A 22,787-nucleotide genomic window follows, 5' to 3' on the forward strand; every position below is an offset into this window, starting at 1 on the left:
GAGGAGCATAAATGAAACTTCTACAAGGTTGAACTGAAGTGTTTTACCAATGTGCTTGTTGTCGTGTTACACACATCTGAAGTTGGTAATTTGCATGCACTGTGAGGCCTCAATCAGCCTACGTTTCTGTTGCATATACCATATATATATATACATATATATATTCACTGAAAAAACCATAGGTTATAGACCATATATAGTTAGGAATTCGCATTTACAAAACCTTATTTTACTCACACAAAACCATTGAAATTCCATATATAGTTAGTTGCACTAACTATATATCGCGCACCCGCAATCCACTGCTGATGATGTCACATATTACATCATTCATGACATGGTCAGTGACATCACTGATGACATCTCAAATGACATCACTGATGACATCTCAAATGACATCACTGATGACATCACTGATGACATCTCATTTGACATTACTGATCACATCACTGATGATATCATTCATGTGATAATACGATGAACCTCTTCAGACTCTAATATAACCTTAGATACAATCAGTGTAAACAGACACTCACAGACTGTCACTCATCCATGGAGTTACTCACACACCTAGTCAGTCATGCAAAGAATCAATCACACCTCCCTTTCCTCAACTATACAGTTATACAAACTTTACTTATTCAAACATATACTAACACATATTTACTCTCTTATACAATCCCTGATACAAGTTCACAATGATCCATACAGCCACTCACACATTCACTGGCTCTTATGCACAGTTATTTATATATGTCAACTCTCACATGTACTGTGTTTTACATATGTACTTACTTTGACATGTAGCACTGAGATATCCATTCACTCACCAATACACTCATGCACACAGTCAACCGCCCATACAGCTGTTTCCACATGCACTTTTGAAACCATACATCTAGTGAATCAACTGCTCACACATCTATGCACAGAGTCATACACCTCCCAGCCACCCACACACACACTCAGTCTCCCATACAAATACTTGGGCAACCAATCAATAACCCATATAGTTACTCATATAGCTACTTATCAACACATGCAACAGTTTACAGAACAACAGACATAATGATGCACAAATTAAGACAGTTTAGTCACTAACCCATGCACTCAGTGAGACACATTTAATCACTCACTCATACAGTCAGTCATGCACCTACTAAATCCTTCATCCAGACACTTATACATCCACTCATTCTTCAATATGTAAGACATATTTTAACTTTACAGAAACATACAGTCACTGGATGTTGTCATCAGTGATGTCATCAGTGATGTCATTTGAGATGTCATCAGTGATGTCATCAGTGATGTCACTGACCATGTCATGAATGATGTAATATGTGACATCATCAGCAGTGGATTGCGGGTGCGCGATATATAGTTAGTGCAACTAACTATATATGGAATTTCAATGGTTTTGTGTGAGTAAAATAAGGTTTTGTAAATGCGAATTCCTAACTATATATGGTCTATAACCTATGGTTTTTTCAGTGAATTTTCAAGGTTTTGTAAATGCTAATTCCTAACTATATAAGGTCTATAACCTATGGTTTTTTCAGTGAATTTTCAAGGTTTTGTAAATGCTAATTCCTAACTATATATGGTCTATAGCCTATGGTTTTTTCAGTGAATATATATGTATACATACATATATAAACATATATCATCTGTATATCTATATAAATACAAACATAAATGCATGCATACATATACTTATATGCATACAGATGCATGTTATTTACATGAAAGTTGAAAAAACACTAATAAAAGCAAAGCTAAAAAGCCACCTCATTACAAACAGAATGGCTTTAACTTAAACGAGGGAGCGATCTATTGCATTTTCAATGCTTGTTTACTTTGGTTCCATCAAGAAGGCATTCAGATGTGTCACACATTTGCCATAAATTCTGAATGTTAGCACTCTAGTTGCACATTAGATCACTGTAGTAAAGCTACTGCTCACCAGGGACGTCTGCTGCTGGTATTCAAAGTGCATGCTTCAGTCTGCATGTCAGATTTTTTTTAATGAAATAGAAGAGGATTTGAGAAGTCACTCAAAATGATCCCTTAATTTTTCTTTCTGAAGCACTAATCATACTTTCTATGGCAAAATTAACCCCCTCATGTTGTTCCTTTTTAAATTGAGTGTTTTCAGACTTACCACTTCATTCCAATCAAGATGGCTTCTGGTGCGCCATACTTTTGTCATAAGTAAGACTGTTAGCGCTCTAGTTGTTCTTTAGAACACTCTGGGACATTCTGTCATTGGGCTATACTTGGGGTACATCTGGGTGATATTTGGGCTACATTTAGGCTCTTTTGTCTCTGGTGGCCATCTTGGGAGACTGTATGTCAGAATTTTTTAATGAAATTGAAGAGGGTTTGAGAAGTCACTCAAAATGTGCCCTAATTTTTCTTTCTGCAGCACTAATCATAATTCATATGGCAAAATATACCCCCTCATTTTGTTCCTTTTTAAATTAAATGTTTTAAGAGTTACCACTTTATTCCAATCAAGATGGCTTCAGGTGTGCCATACCTTTGTAATAAGTAGGACTGTTAGCGCTCTAGTTGTTCTTTAGAACACTCTGGGACATTCTGTCATTGGGCTATACTTGGGCTACATCTGGGTGATATTTGGGCTACATTTGGGCTCTTTTGTCTCTGGTGGCCATTTTGGGAGACTGCATGTCAGAATTTTTTAATGAAATAGAAGAGGATTTGAAAAGTCACTCAAAATGTGCCCTAATTTTTCTTTCTGCAGCACTAATAATACCTTCTATTGCATAATATACCCCCTCATTTTGTTCCTTTTTAAATTAAATGTTTTAAGAGTTACCACTTTATTCCCATCACGATGGCTCCAGGTGTGCTATACCTTTGTAATAAGTAGGACTGTTAGCGCTCTAGTTGTTCTTTAGAACACTCTGGGACATTCTGTCATTGGGCTATACTTGGGCTACATCTGGGTGATATTTGGGCTACATTTGGGCTCTTTTGTCTCTGGTGGCCATTTTGGGAGACTGCATGTCAGAATGTTTTAATGAAATAGAAAAGGATTTGAGAAGTCACTCAAAATGTGCCCTAATTTTTCATTCTGCAGCACTAATCATACTTTCTATGGCAAAATATACCCCCTCATGTTGTTTCTTTTTAAATTAAATGTTTTAAGAGTTACCACTTTATTCCAATCAAGATGGCTTCAGGTGTGCCATACCTTTGTAATAAGTAGGACTGTTAGCGCTCTAGTTGTTCTTTAGAACACTCTAGGAGGCTGCAGTAGAACACAAAGGAATCAACTGACAGTCTCTATCCTTGTTGGATGTACATGTTTTACCGAGAATGTCAGACTTCATTTTCACATGACTGAGAAAGATAATGTGAATTTACAGAAAATATGCTTTCAGTTTAGCTTATAGATCCCCTTCCAAACCACTGTGGGAAAATCATGAGATATTAGTTTTCTTTCAAACAATATTCATGATATCACAGCAGAAGGTTTTTTCACATGGTAAAATCACCTTAGAACCCACCACAATTCCTAAAACGAGTATGGTACCATCAACAAATGATTTATAATGTAACTAAAGTCCTAAAACCCTCTATTAACTACAATGCTTTTTAATGAGGTGCTATCATGTATATTGGTCCCAAGATGGCTGCCAACACTTCTTGGATGAAGTGCTGACAGCCAATCAGATCTGATGTGTGGTTAGGCTCCGCCCAGATATATATCTTTTTTTGAACCTAAATTACTCAAAATCCACTGGAGCACATATATTGAGACCTAGCAAAGGCACATCGGGCTAACAGTCCCTACAATTTTGCCAAGTTTCGTGCAAATCCATTCAGCCGTTCGAGCTAAAAGTGAGGCCAACCGCCCTATGGAAATTAACATGGGAAAAACGCGTTTTGGGACCCCCCTTTTTTCTCGGCCCCCCCTTGATGAAACCCCCCCAAATTGTCAGGGGCTGCTCAGAAACAAAATGTTCCATTTTCCTGAAAATTTCAGCCAATTCTGTCCACAAACGCCAAAGTTATTAGACATAGAATTTTCAAAAATCCCATAGAGAAAAAATCCTAACTATATATACCTACTGGCGTCCGCCAGTAGGTAATATATATATATATATATATATATATATATATATATATATATATATATATATATATATATATATATATATATATATATATATATCTATATATATATATATATAACAACAGACCACTCAGACCAGAGACTCCCGATTTTTGAAGCCAAAAATGGCTTCATTGTAGCTGTCTCCACCGTAAAATGCCTCTGCTTCAATATGAGAGTGCTGGCTAACAGGTATGTGTGTACACACTTGGAGAGAATCCTGTGTGTGTATTTGTGTAAACAGGATGTCAATATACAGATACACACTCACAAGATACAGAGAAGGTGCAGGGTTCGCAGCGATGGCAGGAGTATGAGTGCACATTCGTCGATAATCTCAGGTGTGTGGATGTCGATGCACTGATGTCTGTGAGTACATATACATTTGAGAATGTAAAATAAATTCAGTGCATTGCAGGTGAATGAGTGCAAAGCATGAGTCTGTCGCTGCGAGTTCCACGTTGACTGACAGTGGCTCCTCCACGAGTACACTTTAGTTTTCGCCATATAATACTTCGCCCCCTCAGTCAACCAACAGTGAAATGCCACTCTCCGTGTGCCACCAGTTTGCTGCCTGTCCTCATGGGGACCATTGGGAGAGCAGACAAGCTTTTACAGTCATCTCTGCTGAAGCAGGATCTCAAAAGATCTGACTGCAGTGCCTCTGGTGTAAACTCTTCAGGGTTCAAAAGTAGTCCCTCATTATAAAGGAGGAGGGAGGGTGTAATTACTGATATTTATCTGTTTTCCTCATCTTCATTGCTTGATTTTGCTCACAAGCGTCACTCATAGTCGTTGAAATGTCACTCATAATTACAATGAAATTATAAAAATGTCACATATAGCAATTTGAAACCTTGGCAGCTCTGCTTCTGCTTATTAAAATCTAATCTAATTTAAATTTAGGCGGAATGCTAATTAATTGAAATCTAAAAGAAATACAAATTAAGGTAATATTCTATGCTCATTCAGTCTCATTTCTTGTGGCTAAGTTTAATTTGATTTTTGATTAAGTTATTACTTTTTAGGTGGAGGAGTCGGCCTAACGGCTAGGGCAGTCGACCTCGAATCTGGGTAACTGGGTTCAAGTCTCGGCAATGACGCTGAACATTCTGTGATTCTGGGCAAATCACTTAATCGCCCCGTGCCTAACAAAAAATGAATGTGTCCTCATGTAATGCAACTGGTGCTATGTAAAGTGCTCTGATACCCGATTTGGGTCAAGTTCACACTATATAAAACTCTGTAAAATAAAAACACCCATACACACACTCACCCACCCATACAGCTGTTTCCACATGCATGCTTGAACCCATACATCCAGTTAATCACCCACTCACACATCTATGCACATAGTTGCACACCCCCACCCACACTCACACACTCAGTCTCCCATACAAATACTCAGGCAACCAATCAATAACCCATATAGACACTCATGTAGCTACTGACTAACCCATGCAGCAGCTTACACAACAACAGACTAATACAGACATTTACACAGTTTAGTCACTAACCCATGCATTCAGTAAGATACACTTAATCACTCACTTATACAGTCAGTCACACACCTACTAAATCCTCCATCCAGACACTTATACACCCACTCATTCATCAATACACCGTGGCATATATATAAAACATATTTAAACTTTACAGAAACACTCAGTCACTGGGTGATGTCATCAGTGATGTAATTTGAGATGTCATCAGTGATGTGTGCTGCCCTTCTGTCTGATCAGAGGACTAGACCTGCATCTTGAACCCAGGACCACTAGAGTGACTCCAAAGGCTAGTTGGTTTGCCTCTTAATCAGAGCCTCAGGGACAGAAAAGGCTCCAACCACCTCGAACAGAGCACAAATGAATCCTTCCACTCAAGTGGAACCCCAGCCCTGAACCTTTGGAAGAGGTCCTGAAGGTGCTCTGCGAATCCAGCTGTGGTCCTGTAGGCAGAACCTACGCAGAGCGACACATCTCCTCTTCGGAACATCCACTGCGTGACACATCCCTGATACAGAAATTTACATCACAGCATGCAGTCTCCTCAGAACCACCACTGCTGATGCATCCTCGGGGTAGGCCTTTGCATCGCATGAACCATGTCGACTGGATCTTGGATGACAACGCAGAATTCCCCATAGCAGCCCCCTCAGAATCGCCAGTGAACAACAAATTGCAAGCCGGGACACTCCTTGGAGTAGCTGTGCGTTTTATAAATCCCCCATAACATTAACATTAACAACAAGCCCATCATTGAAGCCATCCCCAGCGACAATGCAAGACCTCTCATTGCAGCCTTGTAGCCCCTCAGAACCGCTGCTGTGCGATGCATCTTCGACACAAGATCTCACATGCTCCACAAACCAGGATTTAAGGTAATTTGTTCAACATGCTTAACCTAGTCCCTATAACTAGCCCATGCTCCATCGTGGTCGACCTGAACTTGTGGCTTTGACAAGTCCCAGCCCGGCCAGATAACCACAGTTGTTGCTTTGTGCCTCTTGGTCTCAAATAATGTATTACATTTTATCCTATTTTTCGAAATTGGTGTGGGATTTTTCTTGTGTTGCATCTCCACTTTATTACTGTTTGAAATGCTGCATACATACTGTACACTGTGCCTCTAATTTAAGTTTGACTGCTTTTTTCCAACCTAACAGAGGGTTAAGCACAGGTTAATCTGGGTTTTGCTTGTGACTTCACGCTGACAGCAATTGTGGCTGCTGCTTGAGTAGGGTTTCACCCTTTCAACTCAAACCCAATTTCCAACACAGGCTGTTTGTACAGAAAGTAGACCCTCTCTGTTGTCCTCTTGCATAGAGCTGCCTCTCACCCTCAGTTTACCTACTCACTGCAATGGTATGGTGCCACAGCCACATTCTGTAGCCCTTTCCTTATTTGTACAAGGGTACTGGCCCCTGAAAGTATCACCATTGGGTGCGTCTAAGGTTGCAGAAAAGTTGCAAGATCTCTCCATATTACATTCAAGATGGATGCCAGGATGCATTCGAGAATTGTGACTATTTAACTCTTAGAATTGCAAATTATGATAATGAACACATCTTCTAATGTGATTATTTTATACTGCCTTCCATTCTGTACGATGTTTCTTCAATAGCTTCAGTTATTAATGTTTCTATAAAACGTAGCTGATCCATTCACATTTCAAGTAGGTGTCCACAACACTAATGTTCTGTGATGTCACATATCTGATGTGCCTTTTACATATCTCTCTTTACAAAACTGCGCTCGATTGAGTTGTGGCACCCATAGCATTGGGTGTTACCACTGGATAATTATCCAGACGACGGGTAGTTGTTCCAAGCAAAAAACAAGGTTCACCCTCACTGGACACAACCTTCTAGAGATAGTGTCTGCTCAGTGTTTGAACAGAGGTTTCTTAACATCTATCCTCTCGTTTAAATTCACACGTATTGACCTATGCTTTCTTCACTCGTAGGCAAATTGGATTCCTCAGATACAATCGCCCCAGAATTGTCTCTTCTATGAGGGTTCACTTGGATATTGCACCATTATAACTCACTTACCTTTGTGTTTCTTATGAGTCATCAGAACATTAAAAAACCCCTGCTGTCAGAATTTACTTAATGTTAACTATCAGGCGAATCTGTGGTGGAATTATGAGCCCAGCACAAAGTACATGCAAAACAATGTACATTGTGAAGTTCAAGTGCTTATGTCATACTCACATAGAATATTCATTTACATAGAGGAAGTGTAGGGAAGTGGGTTATTGATTGAGGTGGGGTGGAAGCCCTACTTAAACAACAACCACAATCTTTGTCAGGGTGAACCACAAAAGTCACAAAATTAACCTTTGGTAGCTTAGCACAAAAGCAGTCAGGCTTAACTTAGAGGCAATCTGTAAAGCATTTGTGCAGCACAAAAACAGTAATAAAGTGAAAACATAACACAAGTAAAATCCCAAAACAATTTAGAAAAATAGAGGAAAATTTCAGAAATTAAATTACACCAAAACAAATTTAAATAAATCAGTAGAACCAGAGTTATGAATTTTTAAAGTTTTCAGTGAAATCTATGGCCTAAATGAACAAAGTACCAACTGCGGGGATCTGGTCATGCAAGACCATGGCAAATTCAAAAGTCAAGGCCGACCACAATGACACGTGGGTCGTAAACAAGGAGTGGATTGGGACCAGTTTTGGTTTACCTTCAGACTTAAAAGATATTTTTTTTTAAAGTTATGGAGAAGGTAGAGTTTCAGTGGGGCACGGCAGCAGGCTGTAACCAAGAGGTGTGTTGTATATTGATTCCTCTTGTAATATGGCTGACAGTAGTCTTTAGCCCTTCCTTGTTGTTCTTACCTCTTTAACTTCCTAGAATACCTGTGAGTGTTCTAATCTGTACCAGAGTGTTCTACCTGTGTCAGTTGATGGTCTGGTCAGCTGGCGAGGTTTATGTACTCAGCTGTGTCCTACAATAAATCTACATGTAATCAACTAGAAGTATCCTGTCATCTATCTTCACCTATCTACAACAAGGTGGTTGTCATCATTGATGGGGAGCTTCTGGTTGAAGTCTCAGTGAAGTCATCGATGATGGTTGGCAAAGTTCTGGGTGGGAAAAGCTGGATTTTCAGTCCGAGGATGTTATCGCCTTTGATCGTGTGCTGGTTCTCGTCATCGAGCCCTGTGAAGATTCATACCTTTGAACGTAAAAACCCAGCAAGACTCCAGGCTATAGCGGAAGAGGGCTCCCCAAGGCCGGATACCGCAGATTGGAGGTGCTGCTGAAGAGGATATGCTGCGGCGGAGAAGAACGTAGCAGGAGCTGCAGAGAACTCAATCCCACTGGCAATGGACATTCAGCAGATCGACTTACAAGTAGGTCCCAATCTCCTGTCGGTTCTCAGAGCAGTTTTTGGTAAAAAATGTTTTAACTCCCAGATTTCGATTCTGCTAGGAGGCGGCCACTGCAGCATCACATCAAGTGTCCAGAACCTGAAGAGCAACACTGGAGGAAGTGTTAAGACTCACTCCAGCATTGGCCAGCAGGAGGGTTCATGGCCTCAAGAGCTTATGTCCCTATAGTTCACACAGTAGGCCGGCCAAGCCAGCCTGTCCTTGGAGTAACTCTGGTGGTCCTGGGCAGCAAGGCAGTCCTTTCAGGAGCAGGGCAGTTCGTCTAGCAGCAGGGCAGTCACTCTTCTGAATCTTCCTCAGCACCAGGAGTGTACTGAAGCGGGGTTCTGGGGGTCCAAAATGTATTTCTGGTGTGTGAAATGAAGAATAAATCCAGGAATAGGTATTAAGTAATCTTTAATACATGAAGAGCTCAATTATAATCATCCAGTAAGCTCTGCATCCAGGAACAACTCTCCTTTACAAATGATGCACAGAAATATGACATACATAACATTCCATATTCCAGAAGCACTAACTAGCACATGAACACAGGAAGAAGAAGGAATATTAAGAATGCAAACACAACAGTGTGTGTTGTTCTGTATCTAGGTAAGATGTAATAATCTAGAATGGGGGATGGTTGTTAGCTTGGAATGGAGTGACATGAATATTCTGTGGCCAGATGCTTGGGGATCTTGTTGTGGCTGGTGTCTTTGAAGAAGGCATCTTAACAGAAGAAGATTAAACATCAACAACTATGAAGTCTTGTGGGTCTTTGTGCAGGAAAACTTGACCTGGTGCCAGCCAAGGCCGGACTGGCCATAACGGGCACCGGGCAATCCCCCGATGCGCCGCATGGGTGGGTGCCGGTTTTGGGCCCCTGGGGGCCGTTTTTGTTACAGGGCCGATTTTGCAGCATAGCTGCAAAATCGGCCCTGTACCAAAATCATCCGAAAACAGGCCCCGGCAAAGAGCTCGGCGGCCCCACCCTCCCCCCGCCGAGTAGGGAGGGGGGCCGGTGGAGCACTTTACCATGGCCGGTTGTGGTTCCCAGTCCGGCCCTGGTGCCAGCCTTGTGAGGGGTATCCTGTCCTACCCCGCTTTTGGTTCTAGAAAGCTCATCACCTACCCTGTCAAGGCTCCATACTGGGTGGGGTGACAAAAGGCTGGTGCCAAGTTCCTTAGTGTGTGCTGGATGCAGGCCCTTTTAAGTGTAAGTGAGGCATGGCTGTTGTGTTTGCATTTCTTAAATGTACTTCTGTTTATTTTTTTGCTTTGTGCCAGCTTAGGTCATTGTTAGAATGTAGAATGTATGGGGTCATCATGCTGTGCATCATTTGTAAATGGCAGTTGTTCCCTGGATGCTGAACTTACTGGATGACATACTATTGAGCTCTTCGTGCTATTAAAGAATACTTATTCTACAATTCCTGCATTTATTCTTCATTACACTGGCGACGGGATTCGAAGAGCAGAACCTACGTGAGCAACTCGGATTATTTATTTTTGTTTAATCTACTTGGATTGCTGTGTGGTAGTGGTAATGTCTCTGAGGAATCAATTGTGGTTCCACAAGATAATGTATCTAAGGAATCAAATCCTTCTCTAGGTGAAGATCCTACTTTGTGTCGTCATTCTTCAAGGAAGAGGGTGGTGCCTTCTTGGCTGAAAGATTACATTATTGAAAATAGGTAAAGGTTATCAATTACAATGTTCTTTATAAAGAATTGTGGTGCTTATATTATTTTTGTTTATTGTTCTTTTTATTTTTTTATTTTGTTTCTATTCTTTAGGAAAAGGGGGATGTGTTGTGTTTGCATTTCTTAAATGTACTTCTGTTTATTCTTTTGCTTTGTGCCAGCTTAGGTCAATGTTAGAATGTAGAATGTATGTGGTCATCATGCTGTGCATCATTTTTAAAGGGCAGTTGTTCCCTGGATGCTGAACTTACTGGATGACATACTATTGAGCTCTTCGTGCTATTAAAGAATACTTATTTTACAATTCCTGCATTTATTCTTCATTACAATGGCACAGCTCCACTCCCAGCCACCCTGACAGGATGGCTGATCCTACCCGCACCTAGTCCACTTCCTGTGACTATATGGGAGGAATATACAAACCCCAACAGAAGAGCCATTCACAGTCATGTGACCCAGGACAATGGCAGCAGGCACAGATTGTGAGGACAAGAAAATACCAACTTTTTAAGAAGTGGCACTTTCAGAATTTTGACTTATAATCCAACTTTATCATTAAAGGAGTTTTTAAATACAATACATTTCAGTCTAACCAGCATGCTTCTAGCGGCTCCTAATCCAAAGATAGCACTCATTAAATTTAATAAGGTAAACCACTGTTAGCCGATGGGAGAGCTAGGCCTCACAGTAGTGGAAAATTACTTTAGGTGTTTTTCACTAACCGGACATGTAAAACGTAATCCCATGTATCCTAGTTTTAAAATACCATGCACCATGAGCATTAAGTGCCTACCTTAGAGGTGACTTAAAATATTAAAAAAGGAAGGTTTACGCCTGGGAAAAGGTGTATTTTGCCTTGTGGAAATTGTCGTTTAAAACTGCATGATAGACTACAATGCACGCCTTAGACAAGTTTTAAAGTGCTTATATAGTGGGTGGCACAATAAGTGATCAGGCCCACAAGTAGCATTTGATTTCCAGGCCCTGGGTACATGCAGTATCATATTCTAGGGACTTAAAAGTCAATTAAATGTGCAAATCAGATGTGGGTCAATCTTACCATGTTTTAGAGAGAGAGCACAAGCACTTTAGCACGCGCTAGCAGTTGTAAAGTGTGCAATGTCCTAAAGCCAACAAAAACTGATTTATCAAAGTAGAAGGGATGAGGGCAAATAGTTTGGGTGCATACCACGCTAAGGGTATCGGGCCTAACAGGCAGTCATATGGAAAATGTGCAGATTTCAAGTATTTTAGCAATAACCGTCAGTGCTTTATTATTGAGCTGGGTAGAGGGAAACTATGCCAGAATACCTCAGAACAAACAAATGATTGAATGAAACATATACTGTTTCACCTGGACAGCATCTTGGCAGTGATGAAATTTAAAGAGAAGAAACCAAGATTTCAAATAGATAAGAACCAAGGAGGGGCAGTACCATAGTCCGTTCCATGGTCTCATACACAAGAAAGACTCTTGTGTTTTTTCCAGAAGGTCCGATGATCAGAAATGTCTCAAAATGAGGCCTGTAGATGGGTGCAGGGTTAAGGGGGCCAGGATGGAAAATCCTTTTCTTCATGTGCGAGCATTCCTGTAGGAAGGACCCATTGCAGAAACTAAGCAGGCCGAGTGCAATTTTCTCCTGGGGCATACCTTTGGACTCAAGCATGAATTGCCTGTAGTTCTGTCCATGAAGTGCTTGGTGCACCAGTATTAATGCTTTGAACGGATTCTTTTCTCATTTGAGAGCCAGTGAAGTTTTTACAATCTCTGGTCATGTGGTCGGATTTCCATAAACCGCTAACTAGTCACGCTGCCGTACTCTGCACAAGTTGGAGTCTTGTTAGAAGATAAACTGAAATGCCTATATAACAGGCCTTTGCGTAACGTAGCCTTGATGCAATACATTCTGCTATCACGTTGATCAATATTTTATGGGATTGACTTTCATCCCTCCCCTTGTTTTTCATTTCAGTTTTTTTCCTGTCTGCTCTTTCCTATTCTGCCTACTTGGAGCCGGCAATTCTCACTCCCTATTCCGTCTCTCTCTTCATCCATCTCTAGCTTATTTCCGTTATGAGTTAATTACCGCCCGTCTGTGGTACCCTTACTTTTCCTTCACCGTGCTTTCTTTGCTAAATATCTTCCCCTAGTCACGTCCCTACAACAGGACCCCTTCTGAGCAGATGTAAAGCAAAGCACAAAAGAGGTTGTGCCCTGATTTCCGTCTGCTCACTTCCCCTACTACTGTTATTATTTTCTCATTCTGGTCACAACCTTCTCCTTCCCTTGTAGTATCCCATTCTGTTTTTCCTTTGCTTTCCAATCCTAAAAGAGTCCAACTTGTTATCCGTGCTGATTCTCTGAACATTTTTCCCTTCCCCCTTGTGCTATATTCGTGCCCCACATTCACCTTCCTGGAACCCTGCCACCCCAACTGCTTCTGCTTCAGACCCTCAACAGTAAATGTAGAGCCCCTGATGTTTTGGGCCAATCTAATTTGAATACATATGCAATTTCCATGCAATTGTCCTTGCATGTTTGATATGGAGCCTTATCTCTGAGAGCATTATTTCTGGCACTGTGAGGAGGAAGGTGTAGGAAGCTGGGTTTCTGTTGCAGTAACCCCCACCCCCCAACTTTTTGATAGATTTCTGATGCACTTCGACTTGATGTGTCCTGGGTCCCTGCCAATCAGGTTCCTAGGGCCTGTGTTCTTTCCCAAAACTGTACCTTTTGCCCCCAATTGGCACCTCTCTGGCCACATGTCAGACCCTTGTAAAAGGTACCATGGGTACCAAGGGCACTGTGGCCAGGGAAGGCCTCTAAGGTCTGCGGCACTTATTGTGCCACCGTTAGAGGCTCTGTACCTTTACACACACAACCTACCATTGCAGGCTACGTGTTTTGGTGCAGAACAAAGTAAAGTTGACATGGCACGCATACCTGTGTGCCATGCCTACAACCAACTGCCCTGGCATAGGTCAGCCACCCCCTAGCAGGGTACACTATACCAGTGGTGAGGGTACAGGTGCATGAACCCTGTATCCCTACAGTGTCTAGACCAATTCTAAGACACTGTAAGTGCAGTAATCCCATTAAGAGTATATGGTGCTGAGAGTTTTTCATTACGAACTCCACAGCACCATAAGGGCTTTCCTGAAATTTGGAAGTTTGGTATCAAACGTCTCAGCACATTAAACCCACACTGCTGCCAGTGTGGGATTTATGAGGGATTTAATAAAAAATGCTCTCAGAGAGCATCTTAGAGATGTCCGCTGAAAAACTACCAATCTCTGGTGGGTTTCCTGACTGGTATACACCAGCCTGCCACCACAAGGCATGTTTCTGGACCCCTGGGGTGGGAGCATTCGCTCCCTGAGCCCAGAAACAAAGCCTTTCCTGGGTGTAGGTAGTCACACCTCCCCCACGCCAGGAAGAGCCATCTGTGGCGGGAGCTTCAAAGGCCTTGCCAGCTTTGTTATGTGACCCCCAGCATGTCTCCCCTTCTTTTTGATGGGAAGACAGGTGGGAAACATTAGCACAGCTGAGAAGGTGTGCCCACCTCTGCCAACCCCACCCTTCAGGTGGGGGAGGCGAGGCAAAGCCCACTCTTCAGTGCCCACCGTCGGGCAAATGGCAGGCACTCTCCAATCAGGACTAGGGATTGTGCTCACTCCCCCACGTGGGGTGAGCACACAAAGGGTGTAGTCACCCTAAGGCCAGTAGCCCACTGGTTACTAACCTCAAGACCCCTAAAAACACCCCCTAAATACAGTATTTAGGGGCAGCCCTGGACCAAGAAGGCAGATTCCCGTAACCTACCAAGAAGAAGGACGAAAGTAGACGCCCAGCAGAAGAGACTGCAGAGAAGAACTGACTTGGCCCCAGCCCCCCAGCCCGTCTGCAGTTTCCAGAGATCATGTGCCAAAAGTGATCTTGTCCTGCAGCCAGCGACATCCAGAATCCCTGGGATGACTGACTGCCTTCAACAAAGACCGGATCTCCTGTGAACAGCAGCTCTACTAAAAAAACTGCAAAGACAGACTCTGAGCCTGCTGAGGACAAAGAAACCCTATGCCTGGAACCACCACTGCACCCTTCACCTACAGCCCGGGTTCGAGTTGCCCGCTGGTCCCGGCAAGGTCCCCCAGCACTCTAGAGTCCGAATCCACCGTGGGTTGACCCTTCCAGGACTTCCCGACGTCGCCTGTGGCCTCTGCACAGAGACTCCCCTAACCGGAGGGGCCCAGTAAGGTAACATTTGACCTATAAAACACCCCTGCAACCAGCTGCCCTGTGCATAAGAGAGAAGAACCCGAGGTGCACTTACATCCCTGAGCCCTCCAACTTACCTGCCCAGGTCTCCTGGAAGTCTTTCTGGACTGAGCCTGCAGCTAAAAACCAAAACCGAGAATCACCAGTGAAAACAGGGCACCTGCCACCAGCCGCCCCGGCGCCTCTGTGAGTGTACTTTGGGTGATAACTCGGACCCCCTTTGCCCTGCCCTAACACCAGGAGCTTTGCTCCCACAACCCAGTGGCCTGCTCGTAAGCAGCCACCAACCGGAGGCCCCCCATCCCCCATTGGATAAAATTGGGCCTCAGCACCCAGCACTCTGCACTCGGCTGCCCTAGTGCTGCTGATAGTGATTTGATCGCGCAGCCTAGATCCTAGGGGAACACTTGTTCTAACCCCAGAAACTCAACCCAAAAGACCGAGTACTTACCTGGTAACCAATAACTTTATTTCTCTCCTTAGGGATCCATTGACTGTTTTTCTCTGAAAAATGTTTGAAGTGTGGAGTTGATTTGAACGGAAACCTGAAAAATTACAGATGTGCAAAACTGATTTTACTTACCTTTTCTCTAGGCAATGTCCCAGTGTGATATCTAGGCATATCACACTGAGTAGAAAAAGTAATTTAAAAAGGTAAATAAAAAGTAACTGAAAAGTAATCTGTACAGTAATTTCAGTACCTTGACTTACCTGTATTTCAAACAACTGCATTTGGACTTGCATTCACTTTTAAACCCTGTATAATATTTTGCAAAGCATTTATTTCCCTTACCTGTGCCAGGCTTGGCTTGGTTCTCGAAATAAAATAACCTAAACAATATTGTTATACTAACAAAATTGGTCTGAGTTCAGTCTTTGAGTTTGTGACATCATTTGCTGACTGAGTGTGTACAACAAATGCTTAAATCTACCCTCTGATAAAGCCTTATTTCTCACCCACACTAACACAAATAGAGAATAAGGTGCTATCTACTTTTACCTCTGCCTAACTTTGGGGATCCGCTGGACTCTGTGCACACTGGTTGTATTACAGTACAGCGCGGGCTATTACCACGCGTGCCATTACAACGCTGTTTTTTCAACGCAAGTCGTTACAACGACTTGCGCTGTAAGCGCTGGATAGTGGAATATTTTAATTTTCTATTCCAACTCCAGCACACGTTACAGTAGGGAAGGTGTTGGAATAGAAAATTAGACTATTCCCTATCCAACAGCGCCCTCCAGCGCAAGTCGTTGTAACGACTTGCTTTGTAAAAGCAGCGTAGTAATGCCAGCGCGTGGTAATGCCCACGTTGTAAAGGCTGCTCACCATGCACACTATACCTCATTTTGGTATAGTATATAAAGAACCAGCTTTGTACAGAAGGGACACGCACTCACACGATCAGAAATGTCTGGGCACCCTAATGTTGTGTTTCCATCAGGGTAACGTGTTATTGGGGTTTTCTTACTGTGTAGTCTTAGACATTTCCAGCTCTTTGTCTCAACTGTCATCTCTCTGTTTTTTATCTTCAGCTGTTCCAGTGCCTCAAGCAGGGAGCTCTGTCTCGTACCACTGCCAGCACCCAGATGAATGTCCAGAGCTCCCGTTCACATGCCATCTTCACCATACACTTGTGCCAAATGAGACTGTGCCCACGCGCACCCCTGGTGAGTTCAACATCTTTTTGAGAAGTGATGAGTACTTGATCATAGAGAAGTATTGTTGGGTAGAATGTTGGATGAGTTCTCAACGTGGAACTCCGGATAGAACAGGAAGGTAGCGGGGGTTCGAGGATCAGCAGTTACTGCCAGACAGGGAATGAATAAAGCAGTCTTGAACGTACCGGTGTCTTGGCTTCTCTTCAGTGGCAATGACTTGTGGTCCGGTCCTGCGCGACGACCTCCACGCATCTTTACCCCATCCCGCTGTTTGCCAGTGTTCTATTGCCTTGTTCACCTCACTCCAAGAGGGTCTTCCGCAGTGTCCCTGCAGGGGCACACCCACTCTTGCTCTGCACTGCCCGAGTGTGGGACTGCAGCGGTGGGGTTGTCCTTGCAAGCTTTCCGGGGCATTGCGCTGATTACCGGCAACCGGCATTTGGTGAATGTGAGGTCGCATCTGGACATTGCGCATGTCACAGGAGTTGCACTGCTCCTGTCCAGCGGCCATCTTCTCTGTTTGGGACAAGCTGCAAGGAAACAAGCACAAATTCCTCTAGAAACACACACACATGAGTTCAACGTGATGGCCATCTTGGGTGAGGACAAATTACCCGTTTTGCCTGGATTCTTCTTTTGTCTGTTCTGTCATCAGTGACAGACACACCAGAAAGAATTAATTTGAAGTTCGCCTGCTTTGGTGCATGATTTGAATACAATCTCAAGAGTAACTCGTGGACAATCTTATTACTTTGTAAAAGCATTTCCAGTATTACTATTTTAATAGTAATAATAATTTATATATATATATATATATATATATATATATATATATATATATATATTTTCCCCTAAAAAACAACCAAAACTGAGCAAACAGTCCATATACCAGTATGATTACTCTTACAACAGCATCTTCTACAATTCTCATAATCTTACTATAGCATTTACCCCATGGAGAGAATTGTGGCACCAGCACCTTTTCTACAAGCACCAGGCACTCCCCCGTTAAAGTGTCAGCAATAGAAAGAAACTTTTGAAGCCTACTGCGATTGATGGTGACACTTTCACTTCCAAGGAAAAAAAGCAGTCTTAGTTTACAATCTGGGTACTGGAGGTCGGGATATTTTGAAAACATTACCATTGGAGATTGTAAGTGTTTTCACGTTAGGTGGAGAGGACAACACCTATTGATGAGAATGCCTCCTTTATTAGTACCCTAGACAAGTGCTTCAATACAAAGTAAAACATTGTGCTTGAACGCCACAAGTTTCTTCAACGTTCTCAAATTCCAGGGGAGTCTACTGACAACTTTGTTGCAAGTCTCAGAACACTGACTGCAACATGCAACTATAGAGAGATCAAGAATGAAATTATCAGGGACCAATTTATAGAAAGGACCAAAAATTTGAAAATCCAAGAGGCACTTTTATCAACTGAAGATCCTGATCTAGAGTCTGCATTTAAGATAGCCAGAAGTATCAAACTTTCATAAGTATGCATGAAGGAAATGAACGAAGATACCAAACCCGAGAAGGTGAAACACCTTAGCACCAAGTCCAGCGCTGTGCAATCCAGTAAAGCAGCCAATTAAAGAATTTCCCGAAATATCTAAGGTCATTCTCCCAAACCCAGGAGTGAACAAAATAGAAAAGAACTAAAACACATGATTCCGCTGTGGGAGCAGATCCCTTCTGGGCAATGCCAGATATTGCTTGGCATTGAATCAAGTGTGTTTCAAATGTGGAAAGTGAGGCCATTTTGCACGAGTGTGCAAAGCGAACATTACTCAGCAATCTGCTCCTTCATAGTTGATCCTGAACATTGTGGTCGATTCCGGTGACTCTGATGACGAGAACAACACTCTTTTGTTGCTGTCCTCAATGGATCAAATGGAGAGCGCTGTGGTAGAGATATCATCCATCACAAGCTTACCGATTAGGAAGCTCCTGTCTTGTACTATTTCTGTGAACAAGAAAGACTTAAAATTCTTGGCAGATTCGGGTTCTCCGTTTACTTTGCTGAACAAAAAAGATTTTGGTGAGATCGAGAACACTGATGTGCATGAATCTCGTTCCAAAATATTTGCTTATTGCGGCCAAAGAGTGGAAGTTATTGGAAAACTTGATGCTGATTTGCCATATGATGGTAAACATGCTTTAGGACCTGCATACATAGTCAAGGAGGGCAGTAATGTGTTAGGTTTTAATGAACAAGGTGAATTTGGGATTATTTTAGACCCCAATCATCCCGACATGGTACTGTCTAAACAAAATGTTGACACCTTATCTACGACTTGTCCTTTAACAAGTGTTTCTAACTCCAATTGAGTCAACCAAATTTGGAGTTGTGGAAACGGGCCAGATGTTACCCCAATGTCTTTTGTGAATGGCTAGGAAAGCTTAAAGTTTTTAGCACTGCATAGTTTTGAAACATGATCCAAAGGCTGTAGCTCACAAGGTGCGTAAAGTACCTCTAAGCTTACGTGGAGAAATAAAAATGGAACTGGATATGTTGTGTTCTACTGGAATAAAGAACCCATTGTAGGGTCTGAATGGTTGGCACCCATAATACTTGCGTGTAAGGGTGACAAGTCGATGAGACTTTGTGTGGATCTTAGAGATCTCAATTCTAACATCTGGGTGGATCGGCACCCATTACCCAACATAAATGAAATTGTATCAACCTTGGGCAATGCCAAATACTTTAACTCTCTTGAAGTATCTTCAGCATATCATCAGATTTAGTTAAGTAGGGACTCTTGGCATCTAAAGTAATGTCTTATGCCTGAAGGAGCATTTCAATATATCTGAATGCCATTTGGATTAGCTTCAGCATCCGCTGTATTCCAGCGGTTGATGAATAATCTGTTCAATAAGATCAAAGGGGTCACGTTCTTCCAAGATGACATCCTAATGTTTGGGGAATACTTGGCAGAACATGGAAGCAGAGTGACGACAGTTCTTGACATCATCAAGGGAAGCGGAATGACACTAAAAAAAGAGAAATGCTAATTTTCACAAAAGGGTGTTGATTATTTGAGTCATCATGTATCCGGTAAAGGAACTGAGCCCAAGGTAGAAATTCTTGATGCCATTCAGTGTGCACCGAAACCCCAAAACAAGGATCAGCTCAGTTCATCTCTTGGGCTGGTGGAGTACTACGCCAAATGTGTGAAGAATGTTTTGGACATAACAGGGGGATTATGCAACCTCCTTAAGAAAAATATAAACAATGTGTTGATGATGATTGCGTGAATGATTTGGAAGCTAATAAAAAGGAAATTGTAAGTGCTGCTCCTCTAAAAATGTTTGATATCAACGACTCATGCATTATAACTACTGATGCTAGTAATGTGGTTTTTGGGGCTGTGCTTATGCAGAAAAGGGCTAAGGGAAAAGAAGAGACCATTGCATTCGCATCCAGAATGCTTCATGGAGCAGAATCGTCTTACTCCACGATTGAAAAATAATCTTTGGCCATGTGGTGGAATGTTCAAAATTTCAAAAATTTTGTGTGGGGAACGGAATTTGTTTTAAGAACTGACCACAAACCTCTTTTAGATCTGTTCACCACCAAGGGCGGGGGGAGAGTGACCCCACGTATCGCCAAGTGGCAGGATAGACTTCGCAGTATAGGCTAGGTTGGAGTATGTGCCTTGTGTCAAAAATTATGTTACTGATTGCCTTTCAAGGTTGCCCATAGATGACAATGATGACGTTCTGGAGGATATTGATGATTTAGAAATTGTATGTATGGTGAGTTTGATTGGTGATACTACGAAAGGAGCATTGTCTGATCAAGCATGGTCAGATGCTGCATCGAATGATCGAACCCTTCAAGAGGATTTGAGGAGTGTGTTAGATGGTTGGCCTACTCCTAGGAATATCCTTGAAGCATTGGTCCCTTTCAGGAGAGATGGGGAATATTTATCCATTGTGGGAAGCATTCTGCTTAGGGGTGGGCAGTTGGTTGTCCCAGAGTGTCTTCGGGAGAGAGTGCTGGTTTTGGCCCATGAAGGTCTTCTTGGGATCTGAGCCATGAAAAGAAGGATAAAGGAGGATTTCTGGTGGCCTGGCGTTGACAGGGTGATTGAACACTATGTTTGGAATTGTTGTATGTGTGTTCTCAGTGACAAGTCGCAAGTGACCTGAACACCACCTGTCAATCCTATTGTGGTTAAGAATACACCATGGAGTAAAGTGGTGTTTGATGTGGCTGGTCGTTTTGGTATTGGGGGCAGTACTCCAAAGTATGCTTTGTTCATAGGTCATGATAGACTATATGTCTAGGTGGCCGGAGGTGAAATTTGTGGACAGTATGAATTCGGATACCATCATTAAGTTCTTCCAAGAAGTTTTTTCTAGGGAAGGGTTTCCAGAAGAGTCGGTAACTGACTACGGAATCCAGTAAGCATCTAGGGAAATGGATAGTTTTTTTGTTGATTCTGGTATAAAGCACATTTTAACTTTACTCTATCATCCTGCAGCAATGGTCTTGTGGACAGGGTTAATCATCTCAAAGATCAATTGTAGCTATCACTCATCAATAGGTACATTGGAAAGAAGCAGTGAATGATATGTTGTGGGCCATGAGAACTACTCCTCACATAAGAACAGGAATGTCTCCTTTTACTTTGCTTAGGGTGAGAGTTGCGGGACGAAGCTCAATAAAGAGTGGATGGAGAGGGAAAACTGTTGATGCAGCGAAAATGGCTAAAATGAACGAGGAGAAGCAAAAAGCAATTAGATAGTGGAGAACAAAAGACATGACATATTCATGAAGAACAATCGCAAGGAAATTAACTAAGAGGGTACAATAGGAAAACAGATCTAAATATTTTATCATCGCTATACTTTGTGGGGCATTCCTTTGCCCTGCCGGATGCTCTCAAGGGAATGTCCCCCCCACCCCTTGTCAGATGCTCTAAAGACAGCACTTCTCCTGGTTAGGATACTGTCTTGAAGGATGTGCCATAACTCAGCCAGAAATTGGACTGGGCACAGTCACCCTTGACCAGAGAGGAACCAACATGCACCCCCATCTTCTTCCCTACATACTCAGCTTTTGATCTGGGTAGAATAGAAATAAAACACTTGTTCCATGTCTTTCCATACTACATGTTCCTTCAAATGCACAGATGCAGAAAAACATGACCAACCCTTGCGCACAAAACCCGGTCTCTTGCTTCTAACCCACCTGGACAGGCAGAACATGATGATGTTCATTCATGAAACCATACTTCTCCTGCACAGCAGTCCTCACATCAGCTTTATAGTCATTTATGCATATTTTGCCACTTTGTTCGGAAGGAAGGGGGGGGTGTTGGGGTAAAATGTTAGGTGGGCTCCTTGCATGGAATTCGAAATAGAACGGGGAGGTAGCAGGGGTTCGGGGATCGGCAGTTAATGGCGGAAGGGGAAAGCAGTCTTCAACGTACTGGTGTCTTGGCTTCCTTTCAACAATGTAGACACTTTCCTTAATTCTGCTGGTGAACGGTGTCTCGTCCCTGGTTACATTCTCAACACACTTTTACTGACCTGAGCTCTTTACATACAAGTGGGAGCCAACAAGAAAACACAACTGGTTGAAAAATTGTAAATGCTGGCGGACTACCTGATCCTGATCTTGACTGATATCATGACAACAAAGCAGGCTTGTCATGTTGGTTGATATCATGCAAAATCGTTTCGTGGTCACTGTGTTCCGGTCTTTTTAGTTGATGTTGTTTTCATTCTCTTGGGTAATGTTGCATTGCAGGCCCTTGGATTGATTTTGAGTAAATACTTGTTATTGTTAGTGTATACATGCCCTTGATTAACCCCTTAGCTGCGGCGGCTATTCCGCCACAGCGCTTAGGGAGAGTCGGGGCCGCGCGGCGCTCCCGTACTAATGACAGAACCGCTCCATCACGACCCTCGGGTGGGCTGTGCTTGTGTCGGAACGGTTCCGTCACGGCCCGCCCGCTCTTTAGAACGTCAGCGCAGGCGTGGAATTCGCGCCACGCAGGCGCGGCGGCCGGGCCGTGACGGAACTGTTCCGTCACCAGCACAGCCCACCCGAGGCTCGTGACGGAACGGTTCCGTCACAAGCATACCAAGGGTTCATGCTATGCAT

At 42.8% G+C, this 22,787-nt stretch overlaps 1 protein-coding gene across 5 annotated transcripts in view; it reads left to right on the forward strand.

Annotated features, from left to right (window-relative positions):
* Nucleotides 1–22,787, forward strand: part of KIF21B (kinesin family member 21B) — a 413,924-nt gene that overhangs the window by 215,527 nt on the left and 175,610 nt on the right. For all 5 annotated transcript variants that reach the window (XM_086923173.1, XM_086923170.1, XM_086923172.1 and 2 more), the window contains exon 5: nucleotides 16,545–16,679. In XM_086923173.1, coding sequence (XP_086779299.1) covers nucleotides 16,545–16,679 — 135 coding nt within the window. The remainder of the gene's footprint in view (nucleotides 1–16,544; nucleotides 16,680–22,787) is intronic.

The sequence above is a fragment of the Lissotriton vulgaris genome, chromosome 5 (genome assembly GCF_964263255.1).
Source record: "Lissotriton vulgaris chromosome 5, aLisVul1.2, whole genome shotgun sequence".
In the NCBI taxonomy this organism is placed as follows: domain Eukaryota; kingdom Metazoa; phylum Chordata; class Amphibia; order Caudata; family Salamandridae; genus Lissotriton; species Lissotriton vulgaris.